General features: G+C 36.3%; 1 protein-coding gene across 1 annotated transcript in view; it reads right to left on the bottom strand.

Moving 5' to 3' along the window:
- Positions 1–583: 583 nt before the first annotated feature.
- Positions 584–24049, bottom strand: part of LOC140165820 (uncharacterized) — a 71000-nt gene continuing 47534 nt past the window's right edge. Inside the window, 10 exon segments of the mRNA XM_072189143.1 lie at positions 584–1125; positions 1994–2175; positions 5588–5756; positions 6602–6952; positions 8706–9599; positions 9602–10275; positions 14571–14784; positions 20262–20423; positions 21381–21577; positions 22232–23332. Of these exon segments, the coding sequence (XP_072045244.1) occupies positions 946–1125; positions 1994–2175; positions 5588–5756; positions 6602–6952; positions 8706–9599; positions 9602–10275; positions 14571–14784; positions 20262–20423; positions 21381–21577; positions 22232–23332 (4124 nt within the window). The 3' untranslated portion in view covers positions 584–945.

Genomic DNA, 24049 nt, shown 5'->3' with positions numbered 1-24049 from the left:
TCCCCATAGCAAACTAATAAGTGTTTCTAGTTTGTGTTGAGCTACCTTTTTTCTCTTACCACCATGTGTTGGTTGAGTTGATGCTCATCTCTTGGAAGTGAATGGTCCCCATAGCAAACTAATAAGTGTTTCTAGTTTGTGTTGAGCTACCTTTTTTCTCTTACCACCATGTGTTGGTTGAGTTGATGCTCGTCTCTTGGAAGTGAATGGTCCCCATAGCAAACTAATAAGTGTTTCTAGTTTGTGTTGAGCTACCTTTTTTCTCTTACCACCATGTGTTGGTTGAGTTGATGCTCGCCTCTTGGCAGTGAATGGTTCCATAGCAAACTGATAAGTGTTTCTAGTTTAAGTGGAGCTACCTTTTCCTCTTGCCACCATGAGTTGGTTGAGTTGACGCTCGTCTCTTTGATGTGGAAGGTCCCAATTCAAGCTGATAAGTGCGAGGAGTCAAAGAAATAATAGCTATTTATAACTTCATGTTAAATGATGTAAATTTTAGGCCTCACTGATAATGTGCCAGGTGGTGAGAAAATACAAGTATGTTAAAAATAAGTGCAGCAATGGTATCAAACCTTACATTAGACAAACTTAAAATAAAGGCAAACAAACAAAATCAAATGAATTCCTGGATTTCCCACCCAATTAAGTCGCGATGTTAAATGAGAATCGGTCTATTACTCTATCATTGGGGAAAATATTTGCACTTTATTGCTAGGTTTCACACCCAATAGTGCAGCGATTTCAAAACAAGAACGGGTCTATATTGGATGAATGTTAGCACTATCATGGGCAGCCTCACCTCCATTTTAGACATCAATCTCAGATATGACTCATTTGGGGTCCAAAAATCAGAAAAAATACCATGCCTGACACACATGATTCTGTGTACCTGAATGCTGTATCTGAATATTGTGCAGATATCAAGATTCTCATATGAATTATAATTCACAATATCAAAGGATATAGCTCAGTATCAGCCACCTGTCTCAGCATGCCGGTCAGTATAAACTCAGCTGATACAACAGGGATGCCTTTGGATGCTATTGAACTCACTGATCCCACGTCCTGATCACAGGAGACAATGATGGTGTTGGCATCTGGCTTGCTGGGAAGCTTTGCCAAGAACTGCGGAAATAAAAGGTTGGTGAAAAGTGTAGACTTATTAATTTCAATAGATGGATAGTTATAAACTATGACACTGAGTTCTTTGGGGACACAGGCTTTCAAAATTGTCCAAGGTGACAATTTTATAATTAGAGATATTTAAACAGGGCTATTTAAAAACAATCCTTAACCAACTCAGATAATCAGCATTTTCATAGCAGGTAGTGTCTTTGCTAAAATTTAAAATTAGCCCTATTTAAATAAATTTGTATATCCGTAAGTTACTTATGGACCAGACTTGGTCAGGGGTGCAATTCACTAACATTTATGACACATTTTAACTTGGTGTATTTATTTGCTTTTACCCCCACTTGGATGTTGTGTCATATTTTTGCTGTTTTAAAATTTACCCTCTGTTAGTGTGACACACTCGCATCTTTTTGGATCCATCCTTTGGTTCCCTGCTGGTTAGTTGGAATAAATTTTCCAGTTTTTACACAACACTGTTATGCTGGTTTCGTACTTTCTGCTGTGTGACGCTTCATCATGCCGCTTGCACTTTTCTGCAAGCGGAGCGGCAAGTCGCTCAGCGGCAGCAACATGATTATGAAAGCCAATGTTGCCACTCAGCATCGCCAAAAATCGTATCATGTTCTCATATATGTCAGAGCGGCACCGCTCCCGAGTTGACTTGAATTGAACTCCTAGCAATGCTGCCGCTTGGGCAAAGTGGTGGAGTGATTGATAGATCGGCTTGCCTCTGGTCACTGCTAGCGTTTCTGGTGCGACAGTGCAGTGAAGCAAAATCGTCATCAGAGCGGCAAAGCGAGAAGAAAGTATGAAACCAGCATTAAAGTTTTCCATTAATGTTCAAAGTTATTAAACTCACCTCTCCTCCAGCACATTTGATGATATCCTTCATCTGTGCTGGTTCCGGTTTGACTCCATGTGTCACATGGATCTTTTTACCCTTCAATGCCTGTTCACTTGATGCTTTTTGGTGAGAATTCAACATGGTAAATTGATGTTGCTTTTCTGAAGGTCGGTCTTGCAACAGGAAAGGCATTGGATCTGTCCGAAACAATTGCACAAAATTTACATTTAATCCACAAAAGTATCATGACCAATTATTTTAACAACAATCCTACCATCTGAGCTTCTGATGGATATTTTGATACCATTCGAAAGAACAACCGGAACAAAAGAAGATATAGTCATCATCAGTCCTCTATGGATGCTTCAATTCTAGTTACTGTTGACAACAGAGAGTCCCAAAGTAACAGTTCATCTGAGTTGGTACACATCAATTGATACACATTAGTATAACCAATATACCAGTATGATCCCTACTCATGTCAAAACAAAATTCTGACCAAAAATTAGACGTATCAAAATGTTTGGTACCATCAGTTTTGATTGGTATTTCCGAGACTCATTTGAAAGATAAACCTCATGATTATTTTAATATTCCTGGATACAATTTGGAATATATGAACAGGACTGGTCGGGAAAAGGGTGGTGTCTGCATGTATGTTTCTGATAAAGTAAAGTATAAACTCAGAAAAGATCTTTGTCATGCCAATTCAAATTTTGAATCTTGTTTTATTGAAATTGAATGTAAATCTAATCAGAATGTGTTAGTGGGAGTATTATATAGAGCACACACTTCAATCGATAATTTCATTACAGACATTGACCCTATTTTAAAGAAGTTAACTTTGGATAAAAAACATATTTATATTATGGGTGATTTTAACATCGATTTACTTAAAGTAGACAGTGACAGACCTACTCATGATTACCTTGAACTTCTTTACTCCTATTCATTAATACCTACTATTTATAAACCAACAAGAATCACAGAATCAACTGCTACAATTATTGATAATAGCCTTACAAATAATGACAATATTATCAAATCAACAATTATGATTACTGACATAAGTGACCACTTTCCAACTACTTTATCAACCAACCTCGAAGTAGAAAATCAAAAGTGTAAAACGAAAGACGTTATATATAAAAGAAATCATAATAATAAGAATATTGATAAATTTAAAACAAAACTATCCGACGTTAAATGGGGTGAAATTCTTGATAATATTGATGCAAATGATGACTATAATAAATTCATTGACACCTTTAATACGCTTTACGACGAATGTATTCCGTTAAAGAAATGTCATACCATTATACAAAAAAGATGATGCCGAGGCATTCTCAAACTATCGTCCAGTTTCTCTACTACCGTGTTTTTCAAAAATTCTTGAAAGGTTGGTTTTAACAGATGTACGGATTACATTGACAATAAGCAAATCCTTAACCCCAAACAATTTGGCTTTCGGTCAAAACATTCCACCTTTATGGCTATAGAGCAAATGGTAGACAAAGTTACTGCAGCAGTTGAAAGAAACGAAACAACTATTGGAATATTTCTGGACTTATCAAAAGCCTTTGATACAATCGATCATAACATACTCTTACATAAATTAGAACACTATGGCTTTCGTGGTATTGTGTTAGAATGGTTCAGAAATTATCTAAGTAACAGAAAACAATATGTTTATTATAATTCTTATGAATCAGAATCACACGATATTATATGTGGTGTTCCACAAGGATCAATCCTGGGGCCACTTCTATTTATACTCTATGTTAATGATATAACTAATGCATCTAAAGTACTCGAATTCGTCCTTTTTTTATGATACCACCATTTTATACTCCCATAAAAACGTAGAACGCCAGACAAACCTTGTTAATGAAGAGTTAAAGGAAGTAAGCAATTGGTTTAAAGCTAATAAATTGTCAATTAATGCTACCAAAACAAATTACATGATACTTGGCACACCCAAAATGACATCGATGAATCAAGACCTGCAAATCACACTAGATCACACGGCTTTAGAAAGAGTGCATCAAACTAAATTCCTTGGTGTACTAATAGATCGAATGTCTCACTTGGAAATGTCACATAGATTGCGTATCTCAGAACAATTTCAAGAAATGTCGGTGTCATGAATAAATTGAAACATTTTGTTCCAAGTCGTATTTTATTTACACTTTATTGTACGTTAATATTGCCTTATTTGAATTATGGAGTACTTTTATGGGGAAATACATGTAAAACTTACTTAAAGAAAATTGTAAAAATTCAAAAATGGGCTATTAGAACGGTGGCAAACGTTCACTATAGAGACCACACAGTGCCATTGTTTGCTAATTATAACATATTAAAAGTTGAAGATATGTACACACTGGAATTAGGTATATTCATGTACAGGCACTCTATAAATGAGCTGCCCTGTTCATTTGATAATTATTTTACCAAACGTTCTGACATACATAACTACAAGACACGATATGTAAATGACCTAAATCTAACCAAAAATAAGAAAGTCTTTTTCTGATCATGCTATACGTACATAAGAGGTCCCATTCTTTGGAATTCTTTAGATAAAAATCTGAAAGCTTCAAACTCTGTTAAACATTTCCGTAATCAATTCAAAACAAAACTGATCTCTAAATATAATTAATCTTTTCCGTGAGCACCCCCCCCCCCTTCCCTTGTCTTTTGGTTATGTTATGTAATGTTGATTTATTTTGTTAATTTCATTTGATTTCAGGGAAAGGCTAACTTTCAGACCTTTTTGGTCTTCCAGCCTTTTCCTCCATATGTACCGTGTTTTTATATATTTTTTTGTAATGTCTTTGATTTTTATGGAAATAAAATATGAATGAATATGAATGAATATTGATTGAAAGGCCTGCCACTTCAAAATGTAACATTGGGCTATTCTATTTGAAATGCACACTACCCCTGTGGAAGATTTTGAAAACATCTTACAAAGGGAGGATGAATTTCAAATGAAATTAACACATTAGCTGTTCCATTTGAAACTCATCCTCCCTCAGTGGAAGATTCAGATTGAATCTTTCTCAGAGGGTGTGTGAAATTCAAATAGAACTGATTAATGTGTTCATTCCATTTGAAATTCATACTCCCTCTGTGTAAAATATTTCCAAAATGTTCCACAGGCGTGTGTGGATTTTTAATGGAACAGCCCATTGATTCTCTTGATATGACCACATACTCTTTTAGGACTCTTTAACGCTTATCTACAAATGAGATGGATCTAAAGTTGCATTTTGATGTGGTAGTCTTATCCAAGAATTATACGCGTTAGCAACCTAAAAGCAAAAAATAAAATTATTTTAGTTCCAATTTTTCAAACCTTTTTCATAATTTTTATGCCCTTTTTCTTTACTAATTCTTTTTGCTTCCCCTTCTTCCGCCATGCCCTGCTTTTACCACGGGGGTCTGGCGCCACCAAAGCCCCCCCCCCCCCAAAAAAAATGTGCATGCTTATGAAGGTCCTAGTTGTGACTGGAAATTTTGGGGTTGAGATTGTATGTTTCAATAGCATATTATGACTTTCAAAAATGTGTCCTGAATAATGGAAACATCTTTGACCATACTTACCAACAAATGCCTTATTTACTTTGCACAAATCCAGCCATTTTGGATTCACAATCAAGGCACCCTTGGATAAGCAACACAAGAACTTTACAGTTCTTCTAACTTTATCTGTAATCAAGTGAGTGCATTGGTAGACGGAATCAACAAGCACACCACCAAGACTTGTCACTATCTGAAGACAGAAAATAAATATGAGGGTGTTTGTTATTTACTGAAGTGTTATATTGGTTATTCCTTGATTAAAATTCCTTAGGGATCAATTCTACTAAATTTAAGAGAGGTAGACACTGCAATTTCATTTTGACCCCAAATTTTCCATCAATGAAATTGAGATTTTAACAGAGTATGATGGAATTGACAATCAAATAAATTTACAACTGTCTTTTATTTAGTGAAACTACATTTTATTTACTGTTTTTAGCCAAAATATGTTGGTTTTGAATTAAAGATCATTTGTCTCTTTTATTTATTCTACTAAAGAACTTACAATCTTCACAAAGGTTATATAGATTAATTTCTGATTAATTTTTGATATAATAAAAAGTTCTTCTGTATCATCTAAACCAGATTCTTATAACTGGGGCTCAAATTTGATTGTTCTGTGGCAATTGCCAGCTAAAAATGCCATCATATCACATAAGCAGGCCCTGACACCAATGGCCACATGTCAGTTCCTGGTGTGTAAGTTAAACTCAAACTCCATAACTGGATTATATTTTTCACTAATTTTGTGCACCAAATAAACCAGACTTTTTCTTCCCTGTATGTGATAGTTATTAATACTAGTGTATCGTTTTGCATGACCAACGAAATGTAATCATTTTGCTTGTTTTTTTACTTAAATAATCCACTTCTTTAGCCAATACACACTTACGCAGTCACTATCACAGTTGCTATGGTATCATACAAACTTAACGGCCGATAAAAAGGGCCATTTAAAATTACAACAGCTGGTACAATGGGCAAGTTATTAAGAGTTATGTGCAAGCCCTGCTTATGTTACAGTCATGCACCTACCTTTTCCCATTCTTTGTCTGTTACTCCTGTAAACATCACTTTTGGTTTGCTGTCACTAGTTCTCCTACGTAATGATGGACTCTGCGCCTCATTAGTGTCCCCTTGTCCTCGTTTGGCCGGTGAACGGGATGGTGTCGCAGTTTGTCTTCCTCGTGTTGTGGGTGACGGGGATGGTGTTGCGGCCTGTCTTCCTTGTTTTGCTGGTGAAGGAGAGGGTGAGGGAGTCCTGGATTGTCGGCCACGTTTCGCTGGTGAAGGTGAAGGGGTTGGGCTTGCGGATGGTGAAGGGGATTCATCAGGGGCGTGGCTGCGCTTTCCTTTTCTTGATGGTGCTGTTTGTGGTGTTACAGACTGGTTAACAGGAAAGAAAATTCAAAATGGATTTTAAAGGTAGGTGGTCGGATTTTTCATCTTCTGTTTTCTATCGTACATTGAGGTCTACCAATAAAACAATCTGTTTTCAAATTTTGAGTTGTATTGCTCCAGCAGTTTCAATATAAATGAGAAGCACAAACGTGTATAACAATGCCCTCTAGTGTACTGCATACTTCCGGTAGTGGTTACCACTTTATCATACCATGTTTTTGTTCACACCATCTGAACAAAACATATGGGATGTTAAAGTTCACTGGGGTAATGAGAAAAATATGAGCACTCTTCTGATACCCAAATCACAGTTTTGATGAGGATAAATGGGGAATGAAGGTGTAGATATGGTCACACACCTTTCATAACCACACAACCTGCAATGAAACTCGGCAACTACAAATGCACTTAAATGTTAGGTTTCTTAAACTATCAAGACTTCAACAAACAACAATAATGGGATAGTTTTCAGATTATTTCATAATAGTAACAATTGAAATGAAAGCCATGTTGGAGGTATGATAGGCTACAAGTATTTCAGAATGACAATTGAGTCACCTGTTGGAATCTAGCCCAATATATTGACTAGAATCAATCTTGGAGGACAGTGTTTTGATGACATAGTTTTTACATAGGGTCTGGAGTTTTGATGACCTAGTATTTGCATAAGGACTATAATAAACTAGTTTTTACACACCATCCAATTCTAAAGGGTCCAAACAAGTGACAATGTAACTTAATTTTAATATTCTTCAAGTTATTGAAGTCACCTTTATTCTTTCATGTGACATGAGAGTCCTTTAGATTATATCACAATACAGTGTCCTTTCAGTTTGTTTGAAATTCCTTTTCTACACAAGTCAGTAAGCTTTAGGGGCTGTGCAATAATAATTATGAGCCCTGGGAGGGTAAAATTGGGGGCGCAAGAAATGTTTGGTGAGCCGAAAGGGGGGGAGCGATTTTTGGCACATTCATGGGCCACCTTTTTAATAAAACGCTCTAAAAAGGCTTAGGAAAACAGTACGGAAACGCTTAAATATGCACATTTTCCTGCTCGCTGCGCTCACAACATACATCTAGACCATTTAAGGTTTGCAAATTGGGATCCCAAAAATAGGGCATGCTCAAGCGCTGGAACTCATTACCAACAGAAATCAGACTTTCGCCATCGGTCACTCTTTTCAAACAGAGACTCAAAACTTATTTATTCTGAACTGTTTTATTATGAACTGGTTTTCTTATGTATTTGTTTTTTACTGTAAGCGCAACGATGCTTTCTTTGCGAATTGCGCCCTAAGAACTTTGTAGTAGTAGTAGTGGGGGGGACAAGCGATTTTTGGCAAGCCGCTTGGAAATGTTACCCCCCCTCGGCTCATAATTATTGCACAGCCCCTTACTACTCTTCAATCAGATCCGAGGTAAGTGTACCCTTTTCATTTCATTATAAATTTCTTTTCGCACAAGTCAGTTACACTACAAGATTCCCATTGGGGCCGTCTGCACAGGTACACCATTGCCAAGTACGTACTCTGCAGTACCAGGGGAGTACCAGTGCAGTACCACTGCCGGTGGGTCCAGTGCAACGTAGCAGCATTGGTACTGTGTAGGTACTCTGTGTGTGCCAGTCAGGTACCTTGGCAAGGGTGTACCTGTGCAGGCAGCACCCATAGGAATCTTGTAGTGTAGCTTTACTACATTTCATACCATTTACCTTATCATTAATCTAATTCCTCCTTACCTTTTCAGCAGTCTGTCCTCTCTTTGAACTCCGCCCCCTGCTTGGAGTCGCATCTTCAGCCGCCTCTTCAGCACCTGCTTTCCCACGTCCGCCTTTCCTCACAGGAACTGGTTTCTTGAATTCATCCCCGCCTGATTTCTCTCCCCCATCTCCCTTTCTTGATTTCCTACTTGATGACCTTGTTGCAGTTGAATCATCCTCCGACTCTGTGGTATCTACAGCCTGTTGCTGATCTTGTTTAGCACTACCTTTAGCAGTTTTTGCACCAACCTTACCCCTACTGCTACTTCTCATGCTCTTCTTGTCAGGTTTCTGTTCTTCCTCGGTATCATCCGGCTCGTCAGATTTGACCAAAGTAACCCTTCTACTAGTCCTTTTACTTTTACTTAATTCAGCTGCTTGGGCCACTTTGTCAGCTTTTTTATTGTCTGCTGATCCATCCGTAGTCTCCTTAACCAACTCTTCATTTTGCTCATCTTTCGCTCCTCTTTTCCTCCCTCTCCTTGATTTTGTTTCAGATACACTACTCTCCGAATCCTCCTCCACATCCATCTTTGACTCACTAACTTTTGCACCCTTTTTACCTCTTGTTCCTCTTGTTACTGGAGTGCTATCTATTTCAGTTAGTTTCTCGGTTTCATCACTTTGTTTTCCCTTGCGAGATGACCTTTTTGGTACAACATCGGATGTATCTAAATCATCATTATCAGCTTTGGAAGCATTTTGTTTCCCTTTACGAGATGACCTTTTTGATACAACATCAGATGTATTTGAAGCAGCAGCATCGTTTTCATCAGTTTTGGAATCAATTTGTTTCCCTTTACGAGATGACCTTTTTGGTACAATATCTGATTTATCAGAAGACGCATCATCAATATTAGGATCACTTTTCAATAACGATGATGCCTTGCTTCGTCCACCTTTACGAGTACTACTAGATTGAACTGGTTCACTAGTTTTATCCAAATCTGAATGAGCAGAGAGGTCCATTTTTGGTATTTTAATTTCGATAGTAACTGGCGACGCCGCCAGATTGTCACTACTTTCAACACCCTTCTTTCCTTTTTTACCACCACTTGTCGCCTTCTGTTCCTTCGTGTCATCAACTGTCGACGCCTCTCTTCTGCCTCTCTAGTCACTGATGACGACACCGCGCTATCTATCTCCGTCATATCTTTCAAACTATCCGTCATTGATTCAGTATCATCTGTATCCACCTCATCTTGATTTTTCCTGGATGACTTTCTACTGCCTTTCTTACTCGCTGGTTTAGGCTTTGCCTTTGATGTTCGAGGAGGGCTCAGTTTCTTTGGTTCTGGTATAGGTTTCTTAAGTTCATCTATCCTTGGACTCAGCTTCTTTGGTTCCGGTATCTCTGCTACCTTTTTAGGACTAGTACTAGGCAGCTCATCATGACTCTCACTAGATTCAGCGGTCCCTTGCTTAAAATATTCATTTATCTTTTTACTTCCTGCTGCGTGGTCTTTTCCTTTGCCCTTTTTGCTAGTTGCAGGTTTCTTCTGGGCTTTTCCTTTTGTGTCTTTTGCAGTTGATTTATCATCTGCAGCATCTGTAATGCAAATAAACAAATTGCTATGTCACTATGAAGTAAGATATGGCTTTTGAGAACCCACATGAAGTGTAATCATGACAATTTCCAATACAAGTGTAAGCAAAAGTCTTGAAAAGTTAGGTAAACATACAAAAGTGTACGTTACATATGCCAATTTGATTCACTTTTTCCTATGTTTATGGCATTTTCAGTTTCACATACTGACATGTAACTTTGGAACTATTTTTAACCATTTAAATAAGGTCATAAGCAACATTAGACCTACCAATGGCATTAAGTACCCACCACTGATCTTTTAATTGGTAGAATTCAGTCTAAACTACTATTAACATTAACATCGATCTAATTGTTGCTATTTATTAATAAGATATTAAGGTACACATTTCAGCCAAAAAAAAAAAAAAAAAAAATTCTTAATTAGCTGCTTAATTAGCACTTAATTCTGTGTACTCTAGACATTGTTTCTTTCGCAAATTGAGTTTTTTTTGATATGTTTGTACTTTGTTATGTTTTTTATAAATACAAGGAATGAAAATCCAGATTTGTAAACTCCAACTGCAATATTTTACGGATTTTATTTCACTATTCCACTCGTGTTTGAAATTTAACAGGAAAGAAAATCTTTGTTGTACCAGCAAGGTACACGCGCGCAACAACGCATCGCGTTGCGTATCGCGCAATTTGTTAACGCACAGATACGCTACGTATACACGACGCCTATCTGCATGCGCGGCGCATAATATGGAAACATCACGGAAGCACTGATTTCACAAAAACCTAGTGGTCAAATGGCTCCGCTTTAGCTGATAAAATGTGGGTTTTTTCAAGTTCTTTCCCCGATTTAAATATCAAGTTATGAATGGATTTCGCTCAAACTTCTCAAGGGGCTGTGGATTTACCCGATGTTCACGTAATATAAGGTAGAAAAAGCGAAAACTGCCGCATTCTCCTGTGAGATTCGATGAAAGGGCAATATGTGACCACTTTAAACTTCAACGGCCATTATTGCAATGTTCATTTTCTTGGTAAAATGACGATTTAGGTACACGATAACTCAATAAATACAGCATCTATAGGTAAGCAAATATGATCATCGTAAAAAGCATGATCGACTCAAAATATACAGCATCTCTAGGTAAGCAAATATAATCATCGTAAAAAGCATGATCGACTCAAGAAACGGTTTTCTCATTTTTTTATATTTTGGTCTATTTCCGATTTTAGGCATCATTTTGTGCAAATAGGCGTTTGTGAATTTTAAAAAGTTCTATTTGATGCCTTATATGGTCAATATCTCAAAACATAAGGCCAATATCAAAAAAATTAAAAAAAACGTTTTTGGAATGGAGCCTCAAGATTGAGCTAAAAACAAAATAAAATATTTTGGAAAGAGTGTTTTTTTTGTTATGATGTACCTAACAAATATTGCCAAAAACTCACTTTTTGTGATTTTCTTCATAATTGTTGTTTTTACCCCAAATCTGTATTTATATTAAGATTTATTGATGTCTTGCCTTTATAAAATAGTATACTTTTATATGTCTTGCGCGAATAATTACAAAGTTATTGCACTTTTACTACATGCATGTCTGAGAGTACATACTGTGTACTACACAGCCTCCTTAACGGCTACTATATGGGCCTGTAATGCGTAATAACCGAGCTGATGCAGCCTCACCTATATTCAATTTTCTAAGAGAATTTGAAGATAATTCCCAACAAATAGGGTATCACAGAAAAGCTAAGACTCTAAGCAATGTCGCTGAGGCAATGATTAAGTTGTGTAAGGATCAATTTTTTGTGAATGAAGTTTTTGTTGTTGAGTAATGTTATGTAATGGTTTATATGAAAGTGAGTGAAAGTTTGTTAAACTCACACATGGATGTGAAAAGTGTGAAAAATCGCCAAAACGCTATCATATGAAATGAACAAATGATAAAGTTCAAAATAAACATCTATAGGATGACAAAAAATGCACCAGGAGTTCAGAGTAAGATGATTTCCATGATCAGTCCACTACTCAAGATTGACTTCAACAGTGATTACAAGCTAAGTTTCTGCTTAAATTGCCCCCTGTAGTAACAGTAATTTTGCACTGTTGTTCTTAACACTTTTACATACTAATGAACATGTGATTGGCAGTAAGTACTGAAAAAACAAAGTGGATAGCTCTTTCCAATAATTTTTGAGACCATTTTATCAGTCCATTTTCCAAGATGCTTGTTCAGAGATATTTAACAATGGACCAATAGACAAAGCATGTAATGCCCTTTGATTTCTATAGTTAACATGGTTAACATGTATAGTATTATAGGCCTACAATATATTTCATCAGATTTATTATGTTAAATGTTGTCATTATGAATTTTTTTAATGACATTTAAGTTTCAATATCAATTCTAGGGTTTCATGTTAGCAAAAACAGAGATTTCTTCATATAGATATAGATGGAAAAGCTGAAATTGCAGTGTGCATCTTAGTGTATCTGCACACAAGGTCACGCTTGCACAATCACAATAGGCATACACAAAAGAATTTGGCCAGTTCTTTTGTGCTTACCTACACACAGCAGTGTGTGCTATTTCTTAATTGTTACTTCTGGTTGTTACACATTTGGTAGGTCTGATCTTGCTTATGACCATAAACATCTCAAAAAAGTAACTAACCCCCTTAAATAATGGCCATTATTCAAAGCGGGCTATTGTATTACAAATCTGTAAAATGTGTTGGAAGCAGAATTTATTTCTACGCATTTTGACACCTCATTGATACGATAGCCCAGAAAACAATAAAACACCGCCTCCGGTCAATTTAATGTAGTGAGGTACGGATTTGAAAGTTGCACTTACAACAATACAAAAACACTTAGATATCATTACACAGATTTCAATCAATAGAATTTACTGCAACTTTAAAATCTTGGGTTACATTAATTTAAATGTACGCAGTGACGTCAATATTTAGACAATTGCTACAAATGAGGTGTCAAAATGCCTGTTTTCTAATAATGGCCATTATTTAAAGGGGGCTAGTTACTTTTTTTAGATGTTTAGTAAAAATAGTACAGGAGGGTGCTTTGAACACTTACAAACATTTTTCGTATGTGACACGATCAAGGAAAATGAGTCGGATGTCGCTAATATTGATTTTGAGATATTGGCAAAGAAAGTGTTAAAATTCTTTTGTTTTATATTGTTTTCAGCGATTGATAAACTGACGTAACTTCACAAAGAAAAGTCGTATCAACATGGGGTTTTCCGTTTCTGAAAGCTCTAGATGTCCTCTTTAGAAACCAGTGTAAAACTCATTTTTGACCAGGGCCGACATTCCCCTTGATCATGTCACATATAGTGAATTAAAACTTAGTGCAAAACACAACACAACCCTCTCTGAATGCACTTTAGTTTTTCTTAGGATAAATCACTATGTGATGAACCTGACAATGGGCTATTCCATATGAAGTCCATACTCCCCTGTGGAAGATTTTAGAAATATGTTCCACAGAGGGAGTATGAATTTTAAATAAAATTATCACACTAGGCAGCTCCATTTGAAACTCACCCTCCCTCTGTGGATGATTTCTCGGAGGAGGGTGTATGAAATTCTAATGGAGCTACCTAATGTGCTAATTCCATTTAAAATTTATACTCCCCCTGTGGAACATATTTCCAAAATCTTCCACATGGAGTGTGAATTTCATATGGAATAGCCCTGTGTAAGATTCAACTGGATTTTATAAATTTCACTAATCTTCAACTGGAATTGAACACATAAGGCAAAAAAAAAAGATGTTTGCTTGCCCTCAACCGACCGGCCCTATATATTTGGAAATCAGAAAAAAGGTGTTTTTTTCTATTTACTGTGCAAAAGAATACCGACCCTATTTTTAGAAATTCCTGAAAAAGTTTTTTTTTTCTTTTAAAATTTTTGCATTCTGAAGATGTAAAAAAAAGGATTTTAGAGCTTGTGTTCAACATTTTAGTTGTTTTGTAATGTTAGTTGATTCATTTTGACACCAAAATTGTCTGATATTTCATATTTTGAGCCTTTATAATTAATACAAACAGTAGAGTTTGCGAGTAATTAAAAAAGAAAAGAAAAAAAAGAAAAAGAAATCCGACCGACCGACCCAATTGTTAAAATTCATTTGAGGGCAAGCAAAGAATTTTTTTTCTTGGCCTAACTTCATGGCAAGCATTTTCAGCTGGATTGAATAAAACGTACAACTTGAGATGACAGTATAATCTTCCACAGGGGGTGTGTCAATTTTAAATAGAATAGCCAATATTCACCTTTTGCTTGTCTTTTTTGTCTGAAGGATTTCTTTCTTGTGGGTGCAATATCAACATCATCCCCATCCTCTTCATCTACCCCAATCTCTTCTTCATTTCCTCCTTCTTTTTCAACTTCCACCTCCTCTTGTTTCTTGGATGGTTTAGCTTTTCTACCCCTTGTTGAGCGTTTTGGAGCAAGTAGTTCCTCCGATTCCTCTTCAGATTCAGGTGTCTGAAATGAAAGTAAGAATTATATGTATTTGGCTCAAAATATGCTAAGGTGTCATATTATAGCCATATATTTTGACATCTTTTTTTTAAAATAATAATTATAGAAATGGAATATTTGCTAGTTTAGTGGCAAGTTTAGGTAGTAAAGACATAGCATACACAATTTAAGTAAAATCCTTTCACTCTAAATAATAAAAAAAATAAAAAATAGCTGTAAAATGCCTATTTTTACACTTTTATTTGTAACATGCCAAGAGACGCCTTTTTTCAACAGCTTTTAATTTTTTTATGGATCCTTATAGAAATTCATGTGACCTGTTTCCCAAAATGGTGCAGTAAACCAATCAAAAAAACAGAAAGAGGCATTATGAATTATAAGTTAACAGATCAAAAAAGGATTTAAAAGTTTGCCTTATGTATGTTACTATTGTCTGTCAAACTTTTGATTGATTTTGAAGTCCCTCAGTTTTTTATAAACAAAGACTTGAAGCGTAAACTAAAGGGTAAATCTATTGTAAATAACTTCATTTCTCCATATTATAATCAATTTGTAAGTGGCTGCCATCTTTTTTGAACATATAACAATTTTAAAATTTTTCTTGAAATGTCTGTCAAATAGTAACATACGCAAGACGGTGCTGTAATTCCTGCTAAACTAGGGTGATACAGCTAATTATGCTACATGACATAGCATTTAGCTCCACCTAACTTTGTGGCACTATCACTTTGTGAGGAGAAGCTGTTTTGATGACACAATCCATTGTTAAGTGTTGTCTGTCAAACATTTGTACGCAAGTAACATACGCAAGATTTGTATGTGTCTGTCAAAAGTAACATCATGTACGTTAAAAAAAATTAAAAATCACTTGATGTTCACATTATGATGATAGTTTAGAGTTTATAAAAGTGTTTTAAAACATGTGATTTATAAACTGCATGTGATCTTTATTCAATTTCCCATCTTGAACTACTGTTTTTGCCAAATTATTATTCTGTATGTTACATTTGACAGACATCTTGCGTATGTTATGGCTTGACAGACACACATATTTTATTTATAACAATTTATCCTCCTTATTGTAATATTTGGACACATTTTTTTCCACAATCAGTTGCTGTAGGTCCTACACCTAAATAAACACAAAATACCTTATGTAATACTTTATAAATTTTTATTTGATTGCAGAAAATCATCAAAATTGTGTCTGTCAAATATAACGTACGCAAGGGCTAGAAAATTAAATTTGTGAAGTAAATGGTCTATAACTTATCTTTCTTTTAGTGTATTATGAACGATATATGTGCATACTATAATTTAAACCTGGTTGGAGACCAAAAGAAAAGAGCTGGAAAAATAATTGTGTGTTACACTTTTATGACACCTTAGCTTATTTTGAGCCATTTGTTATTAGTACTGGGGCAAAACCTGTGATTTAGAATTCTACTATGATCAGCTACAGGTTGAACATGAAATATGACTTAAATTTCTCTTAAGGCCAACTGTAGTAGATAGCTGTTGTGAATTGGTCGAATCGTGGTATCCTGTGAATAGTAATGACCTCTGGCAAAAATTGATATTTTGAAGCAGGTTTGATGAAGAATGCAAATATCACACACTTTTGTAGGTCTTGTGGTACTCGACTTATGATGTAAAGAGTGTCGCAACAAAACATCTTCATAACACGACACATATCTTAAGATCCACAATACATTAAGCAATTTTTGCATTCCATACCCATACAAATCCTCAAGGTAACTTTTCATTACTAAAGCCAAGAATTTTCTGCTTTACAAATGCTAAATTCCGCTTTTCTCCGCTTTGTAATTTTATCACATTTCTGACATAATAAAATTTCACAAGAATTGGGTATCATGGCTGCAATGGGAGGTAGGACAGGCGTTGTACGGTAAATCTATGACGGATTTTACTTTATTTTGATGAATTTTGAAGACCCATTTCATTTAGTATTTTATTTATTTCTTTTCAATTGTATTTTTTTCTTTTTCTATGTCATTTTTGCTTATTTTTTTATTTTTTTCTCAGAAATGCGTTTTCCGCTTTACCTCCGAATTCCGCGAATTTCGCGGAATTTCCGCAACGCGGCAAATTATTGGCTTTGCGCTAGACAATGAATTTTTTATTTGAGTTGAACAACCATGACTACTCCCAATATGCCTTAACGCGGCTGTGTACTCTAGACATTGTTTCTTTTGCGAAATTGAGTTTTTTTGATATGTTTGTACTTTGTTATGTTTTTTATAAATACAAGGAATGAAAATCCAGATTTGTAAACTGCAACTGGAATATTTTAAGGATTTTATTTCACTATTCCACTCGTGTTTGAAATTGAAAGGAAAGAAAATCTTTGTTGTACCAGCCAGGGTACACGCCACAAGAACAACGTGTCGCGTTGCGTGTCGCGCAATTTGTTAACGCGCAGGTAGGCGGCGCATACGCGGCGCTTATCTGCTGCGCGGCGCATCTTATGGAAACACCACGAAAGCACTGATTTCACAAAAACCTAGCGGTCAAATGGCTCCGTTTTAGCTGATAAAATGTGAATTTTTTCAAGTTCTTTCCCCCAATTAAGATATCAAGTTATGAATGGATTTTGCTCAAACTTCTCAAGGGGCCATGGATTTACCCGATGTTCATGTAATGTAAGGTAGAAAAACGAAAACTGCCGCATTCTCCTGTGAGATTCGATGAAAGGGCAAAATGTGACCACTTTAAACTTCAACGGCCATTATGGCAATGTTCATTTTCTCGGTAAAATGACGATTTAGGTACGATAACTCAATAAATACAGCATCTATAGGTAAGCAAATATGATCATCGTAAAAAGCATGATCGACTCAAGAAACGGTTTTCTCATTTTTTTTTATATTTTGGTCTATTTCCGATTTTAGGCATCATTTCGTGCAAATAGGCATTTGTGAATTTTGAAAAGTTCAATTTGATGCCTTATATGGTCAATATCTCAAAAAATAAGGCCAATATCAAAAAAATAAAAAAACCGTTTTTGGAATGGAGCCTCAAGATTGAGCTAAAAACTAAATAAAATATTTTGGAAAGAGTGTTTTTTTTGTTATGATGTACCTAACAAATATTGCCAAAAACTCACTTTTTTGTGATTTTCTTAATAATTGTTGTTTTTACCCCAAATCTGTATTTATATTAAGATTTATTGATGTCCTGCCTTCTTAAAAATGTATACTTTTATATGTCTTGTGCGAATAATTACAAAGTTATTGCACTTTTACTACATGCATGTCTGAGAGTACACAGCTGCCTTAATATAGGCACAGGAGTTTCGCGCGATTTAAAACGGCAAAATGTGCGGCCGGTTTTTTATAAAGCGCGAAAATGCGCGAAAAGTCAAAAAAAAGTCAAAAAGCGCGAAAATGCGTTTTCCAGACAGATTTTTGTGCGTCCATCTGAAATTCATGATTATCACTATACACACGTACCCCGGGTCTACACCTCATCAAATGTTGATTGTTAAAAAAAATAAAAGTGCATTTTCGCCGTGATATTCCATCTCCGTTCGCTATGATAATTTTTCTCATTTCTGTATCAGTTTTGGTCCGAAACGTGGTCAAAAACAGGTGCAAAAACATGAGCAAAGTCTGTCAATCTTGAGCAATTTTTGTTTGTACTTTCACTTCCGCATTTCTTTTTTTAAATTAACGTGTTGTTGATGCTACAAAAACTAAAACACGCACTACCACAAATAATACGAAAAAGGGGTTATCATTTGGATTTTGTCTTTAAAATTGCTTTTATTCATCGTAACAATAATACTAATAAAGGAAACCTAGATTATTTATGAGAAAATAAACTTAAAATATTAAAAATTGAATATTGTCAGGTTGTGATAAATAATTAAATAAACATTAACCGCACGTTAGCGGCACATGCTTGGTTGTAAACAAATCAATCGGGACTTCCCCAGGCCAGCGTTCGTTCGGAAAGCATGCAAAAAGTGCACGATTTCCTGACGTTGCATTTACAAATATTGCAGAATTTACTTCAATTCTCAGCAGGTGGGTCAAAATTTTGGGGCTTTTATTATCTTAAAAATATAAAAGAATAGAAATTTAAGCCTGTTATGTTGTAAAAAGGTTATTATTGGTGAATTTACATTGAAAAGTAGTGTGTTTGGCAAAATTCTCAAAATTCACGATGGACCACCAAAATCGCGATGGACCCCCAAAATCGTGCCTACCTTAATACTAAATAAGTGTAATTATTTTATTCAGTTTGTCATGTCAACATAGCTTTTTATCAACACATCTCAACCTCTTTTGTGGCCATACATTTTGAACTCACCACCCATCTATTTTAAGCTTATTCATACACCTTTTGAGCTTGTAGTTCCCGAAGTGGATGATGATATTTCATCATAAAAAGAGATACCCTAATAGCCTATGCCCGGATCCCTAGCTTCCCTAAAAAGATAGTGCTCCGATCAAGCGTTTGGCTTGCTCATTTCGCTCGTTTCAGGGTTTTTTTAACAGCTACTTACATCCCTGTTCAAAATAATAAGCATACATTTTCCGAAAGGAAATTGCCTGAAGAACCCAAATATGCTATTGAAAAATGTGTATGGGTAATATTTATAAACCTCTACCCCAAACTTTGCTTTCTCATCAGATTTGTGCTCTTCAAGATATATGCACTTGCACCAGGGTTAGAGCACAATTATACACATTTTACGAAAACCAACTTTACATGATATTTTACTCACCAAATAACAGCAAGATTTAAGCTTTAAAATGGAACCATTTGCAGAGTTGCAGCTCATGCTGTTCCAAAGTTATACTTAATTACCAATTGATGCAAAAAATTGTGATGCCCCTGCTTTTTTTTTTGGTGTGGGGGAACAAAATAATTCAATGAATTTACATACATACCATATTGTTTGTAATAAACGCCCTGGGGGCGTTGCATTTTTCCAAAGGGGGGGCGTTTATTGGAAGTGAATTGTCAATGAAAAAAACTTAAAAATCAGGTTCAATTTTCCGATGGTGCTCCTGTAGAAAGGAAGGATTTACGACTATACTAATGCTACTACTATGGTGCCGTACACGGAAATCGAGTGGAAAATTGACATTTTTGTGGTAAATACAACAAAATTACATCCGTAAGTGCATCATTAAGCAAGAATCTGGTGAAATTCTACCATAATTAGGCAATGAAATGGATGGAAGTTTGAGTCATAATAGGTTTTGTCCATGCAATTTAGCGATCGTCACTGACATGACTGATGCAAGTTTAAACTTACTCACAAGATATGGCATGGAAATGTTTGCATTTTTGTCAATTTTTCATGGAAAATTAGAGAGGGGGGAGAGTTTATTACCTACAATACGGTATATAGATCTCTGTTTGACTGCTTAGTAATCTTCTAGCAAAAGCAAAATCTACCAGTTTTATGGATCAGACATTTTTCTTTTTTTCATCACCTTACTCACATTTTCCTTAAACGCCACATGTAAGACTTTCTTCTTCTGATTAGCTTCTCTACCAGGACTAGTCATGGCTGATTTGGCAGGGACCTGGGCTAATAAGGATTCAATGCGCCGGGTCCTGTTGGGTAATTCTTCAGTAACTTCACCCTGGCTGTCTGGGATTTGCTGCAAAGAAATGTACAGGTAAGAAAATAATTAATGTCATACGGTGCGACTGAGCTTTTAAAAAAATCATCACTGCCCAAATCAAAAAGTCACCACTATTAGGCAAAAAAAGTTGTAATTGTCCATAGATCCCCTCCGGTCGGTTGAAATATTATTTTTTAAATAATTTTTTAAAGGTCACAGCCAACGCATGTATGAGGCTATTTAGATTAATAATTTGCTCCAAAAGGTGGTAATTGGGATATTTCTCTACTGTATCACTTAATTCATTTTTTAAAACAGCTTAGAAGTAAAAAGAAACTGTTTGAAAAACTTTTCAGGGTGTCAAAAATTTGGAACGAAAAAAAAACAAACTTTCCCTGGAATTCCCAAAATTAAATTCAGTATTCTTTTGTAAAGTTAAAAATGTTTTTTTGTGTGCAGATTTTCAAGAATAGGGTTGGTCGATTGACAACAATCAAATATTTTGGGGGCCTTAGTGGTAGTCGATTTTGACTATGAAATGGTGCTGATTGACTCAACTATCTATTGCGTCTTCAAAAAAGCACAAGGGAAATGCTTTCATAAAATGTGTCAACATTTTCATTGCAAAGTCATAACATGTGATGCGATCAAGCAAAATCAGTCGGAACTCAAAATATTGATTCTGAGATATAGCCATACAAAAGAAATAATTTTCTTTTGTTTCCTGTTGTTTTGGAAACTCTTTAATTGCACATATCTTTGGAACTGTTTGTTCAATTTCAATGGGGTTTTCTAAAATATCCAGATTTGTAAATGCTGTTTTACTATCCTATAAGAAACTGAAAATTTAATAATTCCGAGTTCCGACTGATTTTTCTTGATCGCATCACATATACTAAAATCTACAGGCTACTCCCCTTGGTTCTTGGTTCAACACAGCCCATTATTGACAACGGTCTATCACTCATCTTGTACCATTATTATTTGACTTACTGTCTCTCCTTCCTCACTAGCTGCTGCAGATGCTGTGGGTATCTCCTCTGTATTATCCTCAGTGTCTTCAGCAGGGATGTCTCCATATGCCTGGGTTGGTTCATCTTCATCATTCATCGCTGGTTTGCTGTCATCTTGTTCTGGTTCTAATCCATACGCTTGAGTTGGTTCTTCACTGTCATCAACAGCAGCTTGGTCTGAAATCAAGCAATGGGTTATTCCAGTTGAAATCCATACACCCCATATGGAATACATGACTTTAATTAAGCTCTAACATAGGGAGTGTAGAATTCAAATGGAGTCTCCATTCAGGTAACCCCATTTGAAATTCACACACCCTGTGTGGAAAATTAGGGTCATGCCTTTCATAGTGGGTGTATGGATTTCAACTGGAATAGCCCCATGTTTGGATAAGGATGAAAATATGAAGGATATAATGAAAAAATATCCATGATTTTCTATATAAAAGCCACAAAGTCAGAGCATGTAAGATATCACATATTGTTCCTCCTTTCGCTATCTTGTGGGTACAAACCGATGACAAATTGGTATGTATTCCATTAAATGTCCATACATAATGTAGTAAGCATATTACAAGATGGCAGCCTGACCCATGGACATATATAGTCTATATATCTACCTCGAGTCACCAGCAATGGCTTTGAAGTTCACCATGTTCTACGTTAGCTTAGCGTTTAATACTTGGTATGTGTACATACTTTTACGAGCCCGATACGCGTGCCACATATGTACACGCAAGAAACCATGCTAAGCCAACGCAGCACACACTGAATAGTGCAGGTGACTTGAGGTACATATACAGACTAAGAAGAAATGTAGACATTCCTTACCTTCTTCTCCCAGTCCATAGGCTTGTGTTGGCTCCTCACTATCATCCACTCCTGCTTCTTTATTATCTCCATCTGATTTCTTGGTATCTGCATCCTCCTCATTACCATATGCCAGTGTTGGCATATCAACATCATCATCTATGTCCTCATTTCCTTCCTCATTACCATATGCCATTGTTGGTGCATCCGCATCATCAGCATCATCTTTGTCCTCGTCTCCTTCCTCATTACCATATGCCAGTGTTGGCATATCAGCATCATCATCCTTGTCCTCACCTCCTTCCTCATTACCATATGCCAGTGTTGGTGCAACAGCATCATCCTCCTTGTCCTCATCTCCGTCCTCATTACCATACGCCAATGTTGGCGCATCAGCATCATCATCCTTGTCCTCATCTCCTGTATGAACTGCAAGGGTAGGCTGGTCTGCAACATCACCACCATACGCCTGTGTTGGTGCCATATCATCGTCATTATCATCACCATCTTCATTGAGATATGCTTGGGTAGGTGCATCAACATCATCCAGCCCATATGCTTGAGTTGGCTCATCTGGGTCCACCTCCCCATCTGTTTCATCATCATCACTTTCCTTTTCCCCAGGTTTATGTTTCTTTGGTGATACATTATTGCAAGCTAAAGTTGGCATATCGGCGTAGTCTGTGTAGGCTTGTGTAGCAGCCATTGCATCGTCGTCGGCCCCATAAGCCTGCGTAGGTGCCATACTGTCATCAGGTGCATACTTTTGAGTTGGTGCAAATGGGTCATCACCTGTGCAAGCTTGTGTGGCTGCCATGGCAACATCGGGTGTGTCCTCATTACCATAAGCAAGTGTTGGTGCCTCTGCATCATCGTCACCACCGTATGCTTGAGTTGCAGCCATTGCGTCATCACCACCGTACGCTTGAGTTGCAGCCATTGCGTCATCACCACCGTACGCTTGAGTTGCAGCCATCGCATCGTCACCCCCGTACGCTTGAGTTGCAGCCATCGCATCGTCACCCCCATATGCTTGTGTTGGTGCTATATCATCATCATCATCTGTGTTGAATCTCACTGCTTGTGTTGCTGCCATGGCAAGATCATTTTCTTCCAAATCATCTGAAAGGAATATAAATAAATAACTGGGTTAGAATTTTGTTGCAGAATATTCACTTGATTCACACAAATCATCTGTGCAGCCTTTTGACAATTTCTGAGAGTCAACTTTGACTGAATAAATTATTTTATAAGAATCTTTGCAAGGATTGATTTGTGGATCCTAACTCTGAAAAACAAAGATTTGAATCAACAGTTACTGCATGATTGTACTCCCCATTGCAGAAAAATACAGCACTAATTTTTTGGGATTAAAAAAAATATCCCGTTTTGGCAAATGAATCATAGTTCTAACTAAAGGACTATTGGGTTATGAGAAAAATATGAGCTTTCTCAACAAGCCAAAATCTCAAATGAGAAAAATATGAGCTTTCTCAACAAGCCAAAATCTCAAATTTGATGGGTAAAGTAGGGGGATGAGGCTGTCAGTCGGGTCACCCAACTTTCATTAAGCTGTAATATCGTCAGCCTGCTACGCTAACTGCCTAAGTAATTTTTTGTAATTTTGAGAACCAAGTTCAATATATGGTTCAAGCATGCATTTAAACATATTTATTCACCAATCTTTGCACAAGAACAAATGATAATGATACAAATGAAAGGGAATATTCCAAAATAATTATGGTGATTACATAACTGATGCATGCTTGAACCATTTTTTGTTCTTTGTTCTCAAATTTACAAAAAGGACTTAGGCAATTAGCGTAGCAGGCTGACGAG

This window comes from Amphiura filiformis, chromosome 12 (assembly GCF_039555335.1).
Source record: "Amphiura filiformis chromosome 12, Afil_fr2py, whole genome shotgun sequence".
Lineage (NCBI taxonomy): Eukaryota > Metazoa > Echinodermata > Ophiuroidea > Amphilepidida > Amphiuridae > Amphiura > Amphiura filiformis.
Note: the sequence above shows the minus strand (reverse complement) of the source record. Positions and strands in the feature narration are given on the sequence as shown.